The sequence below is a fragment of the Trichechus manatus genome, unplaced genomic scaffold (genome assembly GCF_000243295.1).
Source record: "Trichechus manatus latirostris isolate Lorelei unplaced genomic scaffold, TriManLat1.0 scaffold00249, whole genome shotgun sequence".
Taxonomy (NCBI): Eukaryota; Metazoa; Chordata; class Mammalia; order Sirenia; family Trichechidae; genus Trichechus; species Trichechus manatus.
The window spans coordinates 902,061-918,745 of record NW_004444185.1 but is presented as its reverse complement, the minus strand read 5'-3'; the positions used below and the strand labels follow the sequence as shown (position 1 = coordinate 918,745).

Below are 16,685 nucleotides of genomic sequence, written 5' to 3'. Positions count from 1 at the left end.
GGGTCACTGTGAGTCGGACTCAGTTTGACGGCAGTGGGTTTTTTGGCTTTTCATGTTACGTCCTTTTAAATAAATCTCTGGCTGCATGCAGTGAAAAAGGAAAGACACATCTTTTATACTCTGGGGTCTTCTCTCTGCAGGTGGAGCAGTTCTGGCGGTTTTACAGCCACATGGTACGTCCCGGGGACCTGACAGGCCACAGTGACTTCCATCTCTTCAAAGAAGGAATTAAGCCCATGTGGGAGGTGAGCAGCGAGGGCCTCTGATTGCTTGTCTGGGCTAGGTGTTCTTGGTTTTGTTTTAAATATTTTAAAGTCTTTGCTCAAAATTGCTTCTCTCTTCAGTGCATCCTTGGAACCAGGCCCTCCAGGGAGAGACACCGTTGCTGGTTTCTGTGGGCTGGAGCTGGGTAGTTTTTAAAGATTGTTTTATTGCTAATATGGTACTGTAACAACATTAAAGGATGTTATTTAAAAAAATTACTCTTATTCCTATGGAAGTGTTTGTGTGCGTGTATAAAATTATAGTATGTGAAAAGTATTTTTACATAGTGTAATTGGGTCAAAAATAAGCTTACAGGCAGTACCTGGAGACCCAGAGCTGAGCTCTCTGATGTCTCCGCAGAGCCAGTAGTTGGTTGTGTTCTGGTGTCATCTGTCTTCTATCCTGACGCAAGGGCATTTTTCTAGACGATAAATCTGATCAATTCCCCCCACCCCAGTTAAAAATCCTACCCAGCTCCTCTTGCTCGCCTGGTCTTGCACCTCATCTGCCTTCCAAGCCTCATCCCCATTGTCTCCATGTCGTCTTGTGCACCCGGGCCCTCCTGGTTACAGCAGCCTGTCTCAAGGTCATTGTCTGTGGGCAGATGTGTTCTTCCGGCACCTGCAGGGCCCTTCACCTGTTGCCCTCCAGGCCCGGCTGGAATGTTTCCTCCTCTTGAGAGGGTCCCGGCGTAACATTCTGTGCATAGCTCAGCCCAGCGGCACTTGGCACACTGCATTGCTGTAATAGTTTTCTTGTCTGTCTCCTCTGCTAGACTGGCTCTGGGGTGAGGTGGTGGCTTCCCGTCTGTGCACTTGGTCCATGGGGCACTCAGTACACATTTAGCAAATGAGCGATCTGTGTTTGAAGTCTGACATCATTTTGTTTTGATTCCTAGAGTAGCTCTGGAGGAAAGAGGATTATTTTTAAAGGATCTGGTTAGGCTTTTAGGGGAAAGGATTTGTAGCAAGGATCCTTGCCTTTTTGTTTGTTTGCTTTATTTTTTTCCTGTTTCTTCTCTCATTACTCCTGCTTGCTCTGTACCATTTTTCCTGTAAAATCGAGTAGTTGGAAAGTGACAAAACTTCTTAGTCATTCTTGGCAGGCAAAATACTGCCTTAACTGCAAAAGAAGGAGCCCTAGTGGTGCAGTGGTTAAGCACTCAACTGCTAACTGAGAGGTTGGTGGTTTGAACGCACCAGCTGCTCCATGGGAGAAAGATGTGGCATTCTGCTTCCGTAAAGATTACAGCCTTGGAAGCCCTATGGGGCAGTTCTGCTCTGTCCTGTTGGGTCACTATGAGTTGGAATCAACACAGTGGCAATGGTTTTGGGTAGCTGCAAAAGAAAAAGAGCTGTGAGGTCATGTTTAAGTTTAATGCTTTCTCTCTTTTTACAGGACGATGCAAATAAAAGTGGTGGCAAGTGGATTATTCGGCTGCGGAAGGGCTTGGCATCCCGTTGTTGGGAGAATCTCATCCTGGCCATGTTGGGGGAACAGTTCATGGTTGGGGAGGAGATCTGTGGGGCTGTGGTCTCTGTGCGGTTTCAGGTAAGCCACCCCACGGCCAGTCTCATTTCTTGTATTGTCTTTGTCCTCCTGCTGCCTCCACTTGGCTTTGATGATCTCTGTTGCTCCCGTAGGAGGACATTATTTCAATATGGAATAAGACAGCCAGCGACCAAGCAACCACAGCCCGGATCCGGGATACGCTTCGGCGAGTGCTTAACCTACCTCCCAACACCATCATGGAATACAAAACCCACACCGACAGCATCAAGTATGTGTTGTGGGGGGGCCGGGGGGGTGTCCCTAAGCTCAGCAGAAGTAGGTCCGTAGTTGGGCCCAGAGGAGTTTGGTTGTACAGGAGACTGACTGGTGGAGAAGGGACAGCCCAGCTTAGCCGCTAGTGCTTCCAGCCACTTGGAGTGGTCTTTGTCAGCGAGGCTCCCTGCCCACTACACCACAGGCCTTTGTAGCAGAGAGAGCCTTCTGCAGACACCCAGCTGCACTGCCCGGGCTGCTTTCTTTATGCAGGCTGTCTCGTCTTTCAATCGCTAACCACTGTCTTAGAATGAAAGACAAAGTGCTCTTCTCTTTCTCGCTGTGTTTTAAGATAATCTCACTGAATTATAAAGACCTGTCTCCTCACCCTACTTTTGCATGTCTTTTTAACCTGCTAGCTTCAGTCTGTTTTCTTTGTCCTGGGAAATTGACTTCTCATTAGGAATAGTGACTCCGTTTCCTTGTGCGCAGAGCTGAAGTTGTAGTGGAAGCAGAGTAGAGTGTTTGGGGGAGTATAGTCGACGGGAGGCTTGAACGGCAAAGGGGAAATCCACTTAGCCCTCTGACCAGGACCCAGGAAGTGAGCTGTAGACACACACGCAGAATCACTGGCAAAGCTTGTGCGTTCAGTGATTGATGTCACCAGTGAGTTGAGGTGATGCTGACTGTTAGTTGTGGGGAATGGCAGGCAGGTTTTCTCAGCGCTCCAGGGAGAGCTCGCCAGCTAGGAGTCAGGCTTTTAGTTCACTCCTCTGACCCCATAGCAGTATGTGCCTTGGGCAAGTCTCTTAGCCGCTCTGCTTCGGTTTCCCCATCTGTAAAATGAGGGGCTATAATGCTTCACTTGACAGGGTGTTGTGAGGCCAGTTTAATCTTGGTAATGGGTTGAAGTTCTTCAGAGGGAGAACGCTCTTGCAGGGCCCGATAATTTATTGTCCTCATCGTCACTGGTAATAGCATTATCATTATGTTATTCTTATTAAAGACGAGCGACAGGCCTAATGATTGGGTTCTGCTGGCAGGCTGTTGGGACTCTCCTTTCCCGTGCATTCTCAGACAGTGTCATGGGTGGGGCTGGCTTAACCAGCTGAGTGCCAGTTTTTGACTGGGAGCACTGCCACCGGAGTTGGTCCATAATCAGATGGCCAGGCGTGACTCGTCGTAGCTCCCAGCAGTTATTAGCCAGTCATGGCCCGGTTGCTTGCCTTAGCAGCCCTGTGTTAGCACTGTTTTTCTCTAGATGGATTTTTCTTACTCTTTGTTCTGAGATAGAAGTAGTGTCGGCCGTCCAGCCAGACTTGGTCCAGGCTGGAGAGAGCCACACCTCTTTTTCCTAGGATTCTTATTTTTGAGGTTCCCAAATGCCACCCTTCCCAAAAGCAAGGCTTCAGCTGGGTAGGAAAGGGAAAGAGGTATTGTTCATCACCTTTGCCCTCTCCTCTGTTCTCCCCTTCTCATAGCCTGAGGCAGTTCTTCCTGAGCTTTGTAGAAACCTATGTCCCAGTCCTTAGGGAGTCTAGGAGAGCCAGAGTCTGCTGGAAAGACTGGCCCTCTGGCCCTGCTTTAGCAGAGGGCTGCCTCTAGAATGCCAGCCCTTCCCCTCCAGGGACCAGGAAGCCCTCCTGGGGACCCAGATGCTACTTGCCCTCGCGTCTCCCTCTTTCCTCTCCCAACGTGCCAACCTTTTGCACTCCCACTAGAATGCCAGGCAGGCTGGGCCCCCAAAGGCTCCTTTTTCAAAACCTCTGGAAGACGCGGGTGAATGTGCCGTGACCCTGTCCCTTTCTGGATGGCACCGTCACTGAAGCTGGCACCGTCGGAGTCTCTTGTTTGGTTGGCGTGCTACCTGGAAGATCCTTCTGTCCTGGACGAGAGGAATTGGAAGAGCATTTGATGTTTTAAGAACAGGCTGACATGCAGCAGCTACAACAACTGCTGAGCTTACTTAATAAATGGTGCTAAACTAGCTTGTCTCATGCTCTTGCTCTTTATGGTGCATCAAAGCAGTGGCCTTTCAGACTGACTGCCACCACGTGAAGGGACAGCACAGACTTCTCCGTGCAGGGCCATCCAGGGAGCGCAGTCTGATTTCCATAAGCCCATTGTAGAGTGTCCCTTGGTATTTAGTTCGAGAGCTGCTGAGGTCTGACATAATGAGGTGACGTCTAGCTCTCAAAATGAGACCCTGTTTTCTGGTCCTTGAATTTTCACCCCTGTCTAGTCATGCTCATGACCAGAACAGGGTGGTTTCTGATTTAGGATTCAGCTTGAAAGTTGGTTCAAGTTAGAAAGGGGGACCCTTGCCTTTGCTTCGCTGACTTTTCTGCTTGCCTTTACTTCAGAGAAATCTCTTGCTTGGAGGTAAAATCCTGCTTCTGCCTGTGTGTGGCTGTATGTATCCAGCTTCCTTGCTTTCTGCTAACAGGGTTTTCTCACTGGGGCCAAAGCTGCCCAGGCCACAAGCTCTTTGCCAGCCTTCTCCCTCTGCTTTCCCTCCAGAGCCAAATCATCTTCCTCTTTGTGCTAGCCTTGCTTGCCAGATCTCAGACTCATGGCCCCTGCCTCCCTCCCTCCCTCCCCAGCCCCGGCGTTGTGCGTCAGGATCTGGGAGGGGAGATGCCTTCATCCTGGGCGCACTGGCTCCTGGGATATCTGACCAGAGCACATACGGGCCTCTCGCATGCTCCACGGCTTTGGCTTACGTGTGCTGCGGCTTGGCCTGTAGGCCCCTCGCCTGCGTGCCAAGTGGCAGCAAGCCTCAGGTTCCTTTAACTTTTCTTAGGAGCCACCACCAAAAACAAGAAGAATCCGCCTGCCTGAAAGCATCAGAGAACGTGGTTGTCCCATTTGGGCAGTGACATCTGCCCATGTAGCATCCTGACTTTCCACCAGGCTCCACGTGGCCTGGGCTCCCACAGAACACACATTGGGACTGGCACCTCGGGCTCAACATTCTGGGGGTGTTTGTGCCATTGCTGCTTTGTTTATTGCATACCTAAAATTGGTCCAAGTACCTAGAAAACGGGAGGTTTGCTGGACTATGGAAAGGCCCTTTCTCTATGTTTTCAGCATTTGTCAAAGAATTAACCTTCCACTGGCCCTCTCCCTCTTGCCTTCCATGATTATGTTACACGTAGTGACTTTAGTGTCCGCTATATTGTTACTAGTCCTGGGGATGAGCTTGAGGTCACCTTCTAGAGTGAGAGTCTGTCAGAAAGCACCAAACTGACCGGCCACCCTGTGATTGTTGCCGCATGAGGACAGAAGTCAGCTGGGTCTGTACCGTCTGTTCCTTGTGGCTCTTCCCCAGGTAGGGCTTCATTTGAGCCAAGGAACAGCAGCTACTGGGACTTGAGAATTCCAAGGAAAATGAAGGAAGAAAGAGCCAACCATTATTTGTTCTCCCCCAAGTAGTGGCGGTTAGGGCTGCTGGAAATGATGAGAAGAACGTTTTCAGGAGTGGCTTAGATTTTTCAGTCAGGTGTTCTTGCCTCCACTCTTATGTTTTGATCCCGTTTCCAGTGTCCTTGTGCAGCTGGCTTTCCCACCCTCCCCCTGATCACACTGCTGTGGCCTTTTCCTGCCGCAGGCCTTGGTGAGCTGAGAGGGATGTACTGCTACCCAAACTGGGTGACGAGCGTCCCTCTCCTTCGAGTCTGGCTTTGCTGCCCAGCGGTGCCTGCCTGCTGGCCTCTGCCCTTGTTTACTGCCAGCAGTCCCCCTCCAAGGTGAACGGGGCCCCTGGAGAAATGGGACACTGAATGAGTGTTAGCTCAGGTGCCTGAGGCCTTTCAGGAGGCCAGTTCCCAGTGGAATTTTCATAGGTTTGGGTCCTTGGAAGCACCAGGTGACTCACCGTCTCCTCCGGTCTGCGGAGGTGTCTCTACCCAGCCGGACTTGCAACCCAGAGACCTAGGACCACCAGGATCAAACTGTGGGCCCAGAGATACATCAGACAGAGGTATCTTATGAGGAAAGTCCTTTGGGAATAGTCCCTGTGATTCCCTTGGTGCATCTGGGCTAGAATGGAAAAGGAGCAGATGGGGCAGATGGGGCCACGATGTGGGGAGGCTGACCAGACTGCTCTGCAGAGAAAGGGGTGGGTAGGCGATTTCTCTTTAGTTCTATATTCTAGAGGTCACATGGTGGTGACTGCCCTTTACCACATCCAGATTCTATTGTATTTAAACATTGAATTTCACAGGCAAGGAGCAGCCCACCCCTTCTCCTGTCATGGCTGAATCATAGCCTGTGGCACTGGGTCACACCAGCGAGGTTGCTGGTCAGCCTTGCATTTATGAAACGCCTCTCCATACTGCTGTTGAAAGCAGAGAGCCCAGGTGACCGGGGACTGCGCTCCTCACAATCATCAGCTGAGTGCAAGGCTGAGAGCCAAGCTTTGGGGCGGGGGGCAGAGGGGAGCACAGAATCACCCAGGAAGGAGATCCTGGGCTCTCAGAATTTGCTTTCTGGTAAGTGAGATGGGACAAGAGTGATCTTTAAAGGACTCTTTGTCATTCTGTCATTTGAGTCTGTTCAAATAGGCTACATTAATCTCAGTAATTTTTTCGTTTTTTAGAAACTCCAGTCGTGTAACACTTTTAGCATTTAACGTGTTCTTTCTTTAAATTTAAAAGAAAAAAGTTTTAATATTACCTGCTATGCCTGGGATGCCAGGTGGAAATAGAATATTCACACCTAACTTTAGGCAGTGGGTTCGCCTCTGTAGCCAAGCTGTTGACCTCTTACAATAAGAGTGACTATGCCCTGTGGCACAGTGGTTAAGAGCTCAGCTGCTAACCAAAAGATCAGTAGTTCAAATCCACCAGCTGCTCCTTGCAAATCCTATGGGGCAGTTCCACTGTGTCCTATAGGGTCACTGTGAGTTGGGATTGACTTGACGGCAGCCGGTATTTTTTTCTTCGTACCAAGGACTATGGCCAATAATTTTATTTCCACCGAATACATGAGAGGACATTAACCCAGATTCTTCATTTCAACGGGGCCATATGGTTCCTTGTTGACACCTCAGTTGCTTGAAGTAGAATTGAAATCTCCCTGGTAGAGAGAGGGTCCTTGCTCAAGCAGCAGATTTTGCTTTGCCCTTATCTTCATTTGGAGCAAAGAGTGGAATTGCCTTCTGGAGTCCCCTGAACCCACAAAATGCAGCACATTACCATCTCTCCAGAAGGGGCCGGGGAACAGATGTTTGCTGTGGAGCTTGCGTTTGAATTGGCAGACTGGCGTGCATGTCTGGCGTTCTGGCACTCGTCTTTAGTTCAGTTAGCGTGTATTAGCAGCTTTGGTAATCCTCTGAAGAAACCGCTAACCGCAGATCGCCCTCTCGTTCTCAGAGGCAGCTCATTAACTCAGAAATGCTGCTGTCCGAAGGGGGGATATCCTGGGCCGAGTCTCCGTATTTAATCCCTCCCCATTGAAGGAAACAAAGAAAAACTACCCATAGAAGGCCTGGTAATGACATATTTTAGCGACCATGGTATTGAACCTGTAGTGAGTGATGCAGGATGTTTGAGTACCACATCATCCCTTTAACCAAGAATGGAATAATAGACAATGAGAAACGTTAGATTTAAAAGCACCAAATGACCCATTTTATGTCTAATTCCCAGGGAACTTAGCAGACATGTTGTCCCTAATGGGGCTGAAAAGAGGCGAAGGCAAAAAGGTAGGAAATTAGGTCCTCTGGGAAACTTGAGATGGGTTAGAGTCTCTGGAGGTTTAGGGGGTCTCGCTTTCTCCTGTTGCTTGCCCAGCACTCACTGAGGACCTCTTCTACTTGGAGCACCACGGGGAGACTCCACCCTCATCTCTTTCTAACCCTGGTTTCTAAGAGCTTGACACACTAAGTTAATCAGCATGGAAGTTGCGACGAGCTTTGTTCCCTGCAAAATTTGAACTGCTATAACCTATACCGCTTGAATGTTAAGATAATAGTTGGTGGAACCTGATAGAGATCTGGGGTCTGAGTTTAGAAGAGTTAGCAGGTTGGGAATGTAAAAGCAGAGAAAATGGTACGATTTCCTCATTGCACCTGTAGGCATCCTAAGGCTGTTAGGTGCGGCCTCTACCCTTGTGTTGGCTTGATGAAGAAAGGTGGTTTCCACCACCTGCCCCTGGGCCCAAGGCGGAATGGCGTGGTGCCCTCTGCTACAGTAAAGTGGAGGTGTTCCAGGATGACAGCTTCAGCCCCGCCATTGTTAGCTTCCCGTAGCCTCGTGGCAGTGGGGTGTTCAAGTGCAGTTGCACATCCTCGGGGAGTAGGGAAGGCCAGCCCTGGCCAGTGGAGGAGCCAGGAGAAGTGCCGCCCGCCCTGGAGGGCGCCGACTCCCTGCTTGTGGGAAGGACAGCCTAGGGGGAAAGCCTTAGCCGCTGTGCTTCCAGGTACCTGTGGGCCCTACTTGGAGAATATCTGAAACGGGGTGTGGGTTATCGTGTCTGCTCTCTCTGTTGAAAAGCTTTTGATCTGAATGTGCTGTTGTGTTTTTTTGTCTCTGGTTTGCCAGGGCCTGGGAGGAGTTTCATGGCCTGGTGAACAGCAGCGGCCGCTGATCGGACGCTCCCCCTCTGTTTCTCACACTCAGGGTAGGGCCTTGTCTATCTTCTCTGTAACCCTGTGCCATACCTCTCAGCCATAGGACCCCCTCCCCTGGTGGGCACCCTTTTCCCATTTACCCCAGCCTGACCTCTGTCAACACTGAGCCCTCTGCAGATTCAGAGAAGAACCTGAGTCCGGAGCTCACGGCGCTCTCCCAGCCGGCTTGCGTGACCTTACCGTACCTCCGTTTTCTCACTGGAAAATGAGGCCACATGGACTAGAAGATCTCTCAGGTGGCTTTTGAGGCCAGCCTTTCGTGATTAGACGTCTGCCACAGAGCTTTGCGTTTGCCCGGCGTGGCCATTTTAAGCTGTCCTGTGACTCACGGGGCTGCTCCACAGGCCCAGCTGCGGGCGAGGGAGAGGTGTCTCTTATTCGTGGTTGGTGGTGGTTGTCAGGCTGAGGAAATAGGGACGTAAACTCGGGGCTTCAGCCCTGAAAGTCACCTGGGGGTAGATTTCAGAGCCGTGTAAGGGACCTGGTGTCAGGCCGTGCTGCAGCTGGACCATCACGTTTTCCTGGTGGGGCGAGGCTCAGGGATCTCCAAGGTAGGGTCAGTGAGAGCAGACACTTGAAGGATATTTGTATCTCAGTTCAGAGGGTTCCGAGTCCATGTCTGTCTTTTTAGCAGAGGGAATTGGGTAAATATATTCTGAATGAAACAGATGAGGTGGGAGCGTATTCCTGACCATCCACTGCCCCCATCCCCACCCCAATCTCTAAGAAATAGAGTATTTCTGAAACTGGAACAGAGCTGTCAACTGAGGTAGGTGTTTGAGAGTTCCCCTTTTCCAGGAGGGAAAGGAGGTGTTTTCAAAAACAGAAGACCCGCCCCCCTCTGACAGGCCAGCAGAGAGGATGGCCCTGGAGGGACAGTGCAGGCAGCCAGGGTCTGAGTGCTCTGTGGAGCCCTTAGTGCCTGCACACACACAGGGTGCCACCCATATCGGCCAAGGAGGCAGACCAAGGGAGCACCTCACGTTTCAGGGGTTCCACTGCTTGAAGCCCAGCCGTGGACATCTGAGAGGGTGCCAGGGTCCAAACAGAAGCGTTCCAACAGTCTTGAAGAGGACTTCATGCCCCGTCTCTGCTGACTTCTTGCTTGAGTGAAGGATGTGTTCTAGAAAGATGCACACCCAGCTCATTTTTACGTTTGAGCTGCCGTTGTGGAGCCTTTGACCCTTCAGCCTTCTCCCCCCATGCCCAAGTAGATCATGATCTATGAAGAAATTTGGTAGAAAAACTCTGATTTAAATAATTCTTTTAGAATCACAAATGCTTCTCCTCAATTTAGTTGATATTTTATGCTGTTAAACAAGGCAGCTAATATCTTAGGACCATTTCCTTTGGCCTCCATTGCAAATAAGTGTTGTTCTTTAACTGGGGCTTCAGTACAAGTCCCAGTTCGCTGCTGGCAGAGGATTTTGGTTACTTTACAAGTCTGGCCGGCATGTGGAGAGCAGGATCTTTGGTTTGGGAGTGAGGTTGTCAGTGGTCACTCGGTGGGAGATTAGAGGTTGAAATTTGCCCCCGTCCCCCCGTCCCCCCGTCCCTAGAAAGGATTTGCAGGTGTATTTAACATGCAGGGAGAGAAGAGGAAGCTGGCACCAGCCTGGGGGTGGACAGCTGGCAGCCAGAGAGTGTGCCCTGAAGGCTCCAGCGCCCTTAAATGTGTAGGCAGGTGGGTGAATGCCACTTCAGAGCTGACACTCAGGGGGGTTCCCACCTTGGGTAACTCCCAGCTTTTACTTGAGGACCTGGAATCACTCTGGGACCCCTGCAGGGCCTTGCACTGTGGAGGGTAGCTCAGAGGAGGGCGGGGGCATTCTTTGAGTGACCGGCTGCCCCTCTGTCATTCACCTCAGGAGTTAACTTCTGCCTTAGCTCATGGTTTCCAGAGTTTGAACCTATTGTCCATTTCCCTAGAAGAGATGGTTTCGAGACAGAGCAGATTAGAAACCTGTTCCAGAGTATTTGGGTACCAGTTTTCCCCAAGATACCTGGGAATGTGATGTTGGAAGCCAGTTTGGACGGGCTCTCTGGTGTTTCTGAGGCCCCGTCATCAGGACAGAGGGAAAACAGCAGAGAAAGAATCCTCCTGTGGCTTCCTTTGGGGCCTCAGCCCCTGGGTCCTACTGAGTACCCTGGGCACAGCCATCACACACTGCAAGGGGGCTAGCTTTCAGAAGTCACCCTGGATTTTCTGAATTTTAGTTTGCTTTTAAAAGAACAAGATCCCGTCTTTTAACAGCAGTATCAGCCTGTGGCCTCTGCCTGCTGTCCCCATTCCTCCTTCCCTGTCCCTGGGTCTCTGCATACTGCAGCCTGGAGTGAGGGGCAGGGTCGAAGGTTCGTGCCCAGGTGGTGGGGGTGAAGAGATTCCTCAGACTTGATGGTATCGAGCTGTTCTCAACCCACTTTCTGTAGAAAGGCTGGACCAAATCCAGAGGACCCCATGCCACCAGCCTGCTGCAGCCTGTCCTTGTCGGGAGTGTGTCGTGCCCCCCAAACTGGCAGACTTCAGCGGAGTCTCCGGGCTCTTCTGCTCCCTCTACTCTTCCATTTTGCAAAGGGACATTAGAACAGCTGTGTCTCAGTCATCTAGTGCTGCTATAACAGAAACACCACAAGTGGATGGTTTTAACGAAGAGAAGTTTATTTCCTCACAGTCAAAGCAGGCTAAAAGTCCAAATTCAGGGTGTCAGCTCCAGGGGAAGGCTTTCTCTCTCTCGGCCTTCTCATCAGTGTTCCCCCGGACTAGGAGCTTCTCTGCGCAGGGACCCCGGTCCAAAGGACGCGCTCTGCTCCCAGCACTGCTTCCTTGATGGTATGAGGTCCCCCTGTCTCACTGCTTACTTCTGTCTTATATCTCAAGAGATTGCCTCAGGACACAATCCAGTCTTGCAGATCAGGTCCTGCCTTACTAACACAACTGCCACCCATCCTCCCTCATTAACATCATACAGAGGCAGGTTTACAACATACAGGAAAATCACACAGTACCAGGAATCATGGCCTAGCCAAATTGATACACACATTTTTTGGGGGACATAATTCAAACCATGACAAACTGTGACTTGTTAGATTGTCTGACCACAAAGGGATCTGTGCTAATAGGGGTAAACATTAAATACCTAGATGAGATAGTGTTCTAGAGCTCTTCATTTTCCTGTCAAAGAGAGGAGAATTTTCTGTGTTGGGCCTACCCCCAGCACAGGCCCAGAATTCTTCCAAAAGATAAGACAACTTGCTTCTGGTGATGACCTGCCCCGAAAATTCCCTTCTTTCCATCACTGAACAGCTGAAAGGGCTGAATCAGATACTTGCCTACCCTCCCCCGTGCTCCAAGATAGAGAACTCACTCAGTTGGCAGAAAAGTCTGGTTCCACCTTCCATACCCGCCTTCCTCTTCACTTTTCTTAGCCAGTTGCTGTATGGGGCTACAGGTGGAGCTGAGCAAAGGTCCGACCTTTCGTCATCACTTTTTCTTAGAGGGACGCAGGGTAGAGTGTCTTCTGGGATGCAGGCTCAATAGAACAGTACATCGTCCCCATGGGGGCTAGCCGTTACACACACGTCAGTTATACCTGCTTCCTCTGCTTTGTAAGCAGATAAGTTCCTTCTCCTCCTTTGGTGGCTACTCAGAGTGTACAGCACCTCAGAGGGATCTGTCCTTTCGAAAGAGTTACTTATAGTGTTGGCCTTAAAAAAAAAAAAAAAGACAGTCACCCCATTCAGTCACCCCATCTCTCTGTTCTGCCCTCAGCCCCTCTGATGGGAATGGTAGGACGTGCCCGGTAGCCATTGACAACTGAGCCCATGGTTAGGAATGCCAGTTAGGAAAATGCCAGTGAGCTTTTGAGATAAATCCATTTCCTTCCCAAGCCCGAGTTCACCTGCACAGTGTCCGAGAGCCTCCCAGTGTGCCTGTGGACAGCCATTTACTCCGTGAGCGGGGCTATCGTTCTGTCAGCTCGCCCCTGTTGGGGAGGAGAACCTGCTAGCGGTAGCAGGAGGACACTGCTGTTTGGCTGGGCCGAGCATGGTCTGTCGTCAGTAGTTATTTACTCAGGACCGTTTGCCGTATGCCCAGTCATTTGTAGCAGTTTTAAGGTAGGTCAGTTAAAGCCAGAGTTTCTAAAATGTCCTTTTAAAATGAAAATGAATAATGATTCCAGCATCCAGGTTAATGAGAAGTTCTGCTTCAAAATTTTCAGGCAAATTTAAGTCTTAGCTCCCGGCTAGTGCAATAGACTAGGCGATCTTTAACGCGCCATCCAGCCCTGGGATTTGAGGTTCATGTGGGATGCAAACCACTAAGAAGTCATTGGTTTTCTTTTGTTTTTTTGCCTGTCCAGTCAGCTCTGACTCATGGTGACCCCTTGTGTGTCAGAGTAGAACTGTGCCCCACAGGGTTTTGTTCGTTTGTTTTTTAAATTTATTTTTTTTGAGAGTATACGCAGCAAAACATACCAATCCAGCAGTTTCTACATGTACAGCTCAGCGACACTGATGACGTCCTTTCAAGTTGTGTCGCCATTCGCACCCTCCTTTTCTGAGTTGTTCCCGGTAACATAATCTCACCACACCCTATCAGTTTCATCCCATATAAATGGCTCTTAAAAGAGCACAATGCTCCAGGCAGACATTTGTTACTAATTAAACTAAACTATTGTTTGGTTTTAGGAAGACTTGAGGGGTTATTTTTGGTTTAAGGTTAAAAGATTATCTCAGGACAGTAGTTTCGAGAGTTCATCCAGCCTCCATAGCTCCATAAAGTCTGGATTCCATGAGAATTTGAAATTCTGTTTTACATTTTCCCTCTTTCCATCAGGATTCTTCTATAGAATATTTGATCAGAATGTTCAGTAATGGTAGCCAGGCACCATCCAGTTCTCGTCTCATGGCAAAGGAGGCATTTGTTCATGGAGACAATTAGCCACAAAGCCATCGGCTTTTTAATGTGACCAGGAGAGCTTACTATTGGACGGTCAAACCTGTCTGCACCCAGTAGAAGGCAACAAAGGGAACACTGTTTACAGTCAGTCCCCAACCCTGCCCAGCACACACATGCGCACACACCCTTCTCTTTCAAGAATTATAGCCCAGTTTCCAAAGTGAAAAGGGTCCCCAGATTTCACCTAGAATATCCTCTCCTTTTGTAAGCAGCTAAGTTAAGTGTTTATGTTGGATTGGTTAATTGGTTGTTTTGAATAGGTAACACAATCAAATGGTTAAAAAAAAAATTTTAAGCATGTGTGTTAAAATGTCTCCCACGCTTTTACTCCAGCTTTTACTCCATCTGCGTAGTTTCCACTTTGCCTCCCCGCCCCCGTCGCTCCTGGTAACCACTGGTGTTGGTTGGTTGTGTATTCTTACGTTTCTTCATGTATATATGAACAAATGTGAACATAAAACCTTATCCCCTTCCTCCACTTACACACAAGGTAGCTGACTATATACGCACACTGTCTTTAACTTACCAGTATGTTTTGCAGCTCTTTCTATGTTGATAGAGAGCTTTTTCATTTTTATTTTTATGAATTGTTTTTAAGCCGCATAGTGTCACATTGTCTGAATGTGCCATAGCCTTAATATCTAACCAGTCCCCTATCAATTTGCATTTGGGTTGCTTCTGATCTTTTGCTGTTGAAGGGACTTGGGGAGCAGGTTGCTGTTTTGACACTAGATTAGAAAGGAGGGAAAATGCTGGGGTGTGTCATGGGGCCCTCGAGCCTTGTGTATGTGTGGTTGTATGGAGATGACCTGTGTATTAAATGCTCCATTTTCTCCCATTTTTTTCTTTCAGGGACAATTCAAGCTTTCGAAATACAAAAATCACATTGTGAAAGTACACAAGCTGGCAATAATCCTTTTCTGTGTGTGTGTGTGCGTGTGTCCGCAACGGATGAGAGGTCTCCGGCCAGTCCTCCCATCTGTTCCCTGAAGGGACGGCCTGAGCCGTGGGCTCCCGTTTTGCACTCACTCCTGGAGGAGGGATTCCACTAGACGCCTCCAGCATCGCTGACTTTATACAGTGGAGAAACGGAAAACGCGACTTTGTAATAGACACACTTGGTTTTTTAATGGGGATCGTGGGGGGAGTCCAGCCTTTCATTTGCTGTATGCTGTCCAGACGCTGCCAGGCCTTCTGTGCTTTCATACTGTGCGAGGGGTCGTGACCCCGCGTGTGCGCCAGCGCTGTCACTGAGACTTACCAGTATTAGGAATGTCTGTGCACCCAGGAAAAGCTTTTTGTTGGAGAGTCCGGAATAGCTGTAAATGCTCTCTCGTAGCTCTACCATTAAATTATTCGGACATTTTGTTTCTTTCTCTCCCCTCTCCCCCAGCCCTGCCACTTTCTGAACACGTGTCACTGGTGTGCTGGCTGTCCAGGATTTTGTGTTGTCTCCTGCCTTATGCCCTCCAGTCTTCCCGCCTGTGGCACTCTCTCCTTCCTTCATAGGCACTGCCGCACTTAGAATTTTAATCCAGTGGGCCACACTGGGTTCACTGAGGCAGCTTAGAAGGTATGCCTCATTAAATGAAACTGGCACAGAACCCAATTTGATTTAGGTGATGATATACGTTCCCAGTGGAGGATTTGGAGCAGAGGGCAACGACTGCAATCGTTTTCCCACGCGAGCAGGGCCTGGGGTCAGGCCCGTCTCTGGGCTCTTGCATGCCTCGTGTTGAGAAAGGGAAGTGAAGTGGCTGTTCCAAGTGTGTTCGCGCTTACCATGATAAATCCTGGTCCAGAAACTGGGACATTGGAGAAAAGGTGACCTGGATGGATGGCCTTGTATGCATGGCGGCGCCTGTCTGCAGTGGTTGGGAAGCCTGCTCTGTTTTATCGCCTGTATGTATGTTGGCAGTGTATGCTGACCTCTGATGTCTGGACAGGCACCTCTTGAAGGCTGCTGCAGGCGTGCTTTAGGAATGGCCCGTCACTCAGAGAAGCTGGCTGATCTGGTTCCAGGACTGAAGTCAGGCCAGCAGAGTAGCTAGGATTCAGAGAAGTCACAAGGAGGAGTCCGGCAGCAACCTCCAAGTAGCACTGTCTTACTTGGCTCTTGTGAGCAAAGATTGCAGTACCTTAAATTAAGGCCTGTCTTTAAAACATATCCTTGATGGCTAGGGGGCTCCTTAGCCACCTGGTCTCAGTGAAATCATATGAGAGTAATAAGCATTTCTTTCCTTACTGTATTTATATTACTCTCTTCCTACTTTCCAGCTCCTGAACACCCTCTAGCTGCCACTGTTTTGGAGATGCTTTTCCTAAAAGAATAGGGGAGTACAGGGGCCAAAAGGGAGGTGCTTCCACTACAGGTGAAGTTAGGTTGGCTAGGAAGATCTCGCAGTGATTTAGACTCCTGGAATACAAAGAATGAATTTTGGTGTCCAGACAATTATGAAGGGCTTAGGCAAATATAGGAGCAACATTGGCTAAAACGGGAAGCAAAGGCAGCCTCCCAAGATTTGTTTAGACCCCAGCGAGGCCTTCACGTTTGCCTAAACTCAGATTTGCCATGAAATTTCCAAAGAGAGCAAACATTTGGGTTTGCCCTCTTCTGGCCGTCTACCTGACTCTGTGTGTGGGGTGGGGTGTGTGGGTGTGGGTGTGTATGTGTCCGTGAGTGAGGGTTTTGTCAGGTTCTGTGGTTTGCTGTATTGTCCATAGTTTGCTTTTTGTTGCGTTTGTTCAGGTTTTTGAGTCCTACGTTTTCTGGAGCTGCTATGTGTTCCCTTCCTCTTTCCCAGTGCTGTAATTTGGAAGTTGTCTTTCCCCATCACATACACAGACCCTGTGTTGGCTAGAACAGTGGCTCAGCCCTGCAGGCAGCATCTCACCCCAGTGTCCTCCCAGATACTCTGCCCAACCACTTCTCATGGGAGATTGAATAGTCAGCTTACCCAAACCACCCATTTTCCCAAACTAGCTGGAGAGGTCTTTTCATTTATTTTGACTCCGTGGGCCTCTGTTATGCTGAGATATGGCACAGTTATGGTCATAGGCCCC

At 49.5% G+C, this 16,685-nt stretch overlaps 1 protein-coding gene across 3 annotated transcripts in view; it reads left to right on the top strand.

Annotated features, from left to right (window-relative positions):
• The window catches only part of EIF4E2 (eukaryotic translation initiation factor 4E family member 2), a 29,344-nt gene extending 13,144 nt beyond the window's left edge, over positions 1-16,200 (top strand). The window contains exons 4-8 of one of the 3 annotated variants that reach the window (XM_012559444.2): positions 141-245; positions 1,663-1,815; positions 1,908-2,044; positions 8,574-8,652; positions 14,475-16,200. In XM_012559444.2, the coding sequence (XP_012414898.1) occupies positions 141-245; positions 1,663-1,815; positions 1,908-2,044; positions 8,574-8,619 (441 nt within the window). In that variant the 3' untranslated portion in view covers positions 8,620-8,652; positions 14,475-16,200. Of the gene's footprint in view, positions 1-140; positions 246-1,662; positions 1,816-1,907; positions 2,045-3,749; positions 4,016-8,573; positions 8,653-14,474 lie in introns of those variants that run through there. The other 2 variants (XM_023724492.1, XM_004389487.2) reach the window with 2 other exon arrangements.
• The last annotated feature ends 485 nt before the right edge of the window (positions 16,201-16,685 follow it).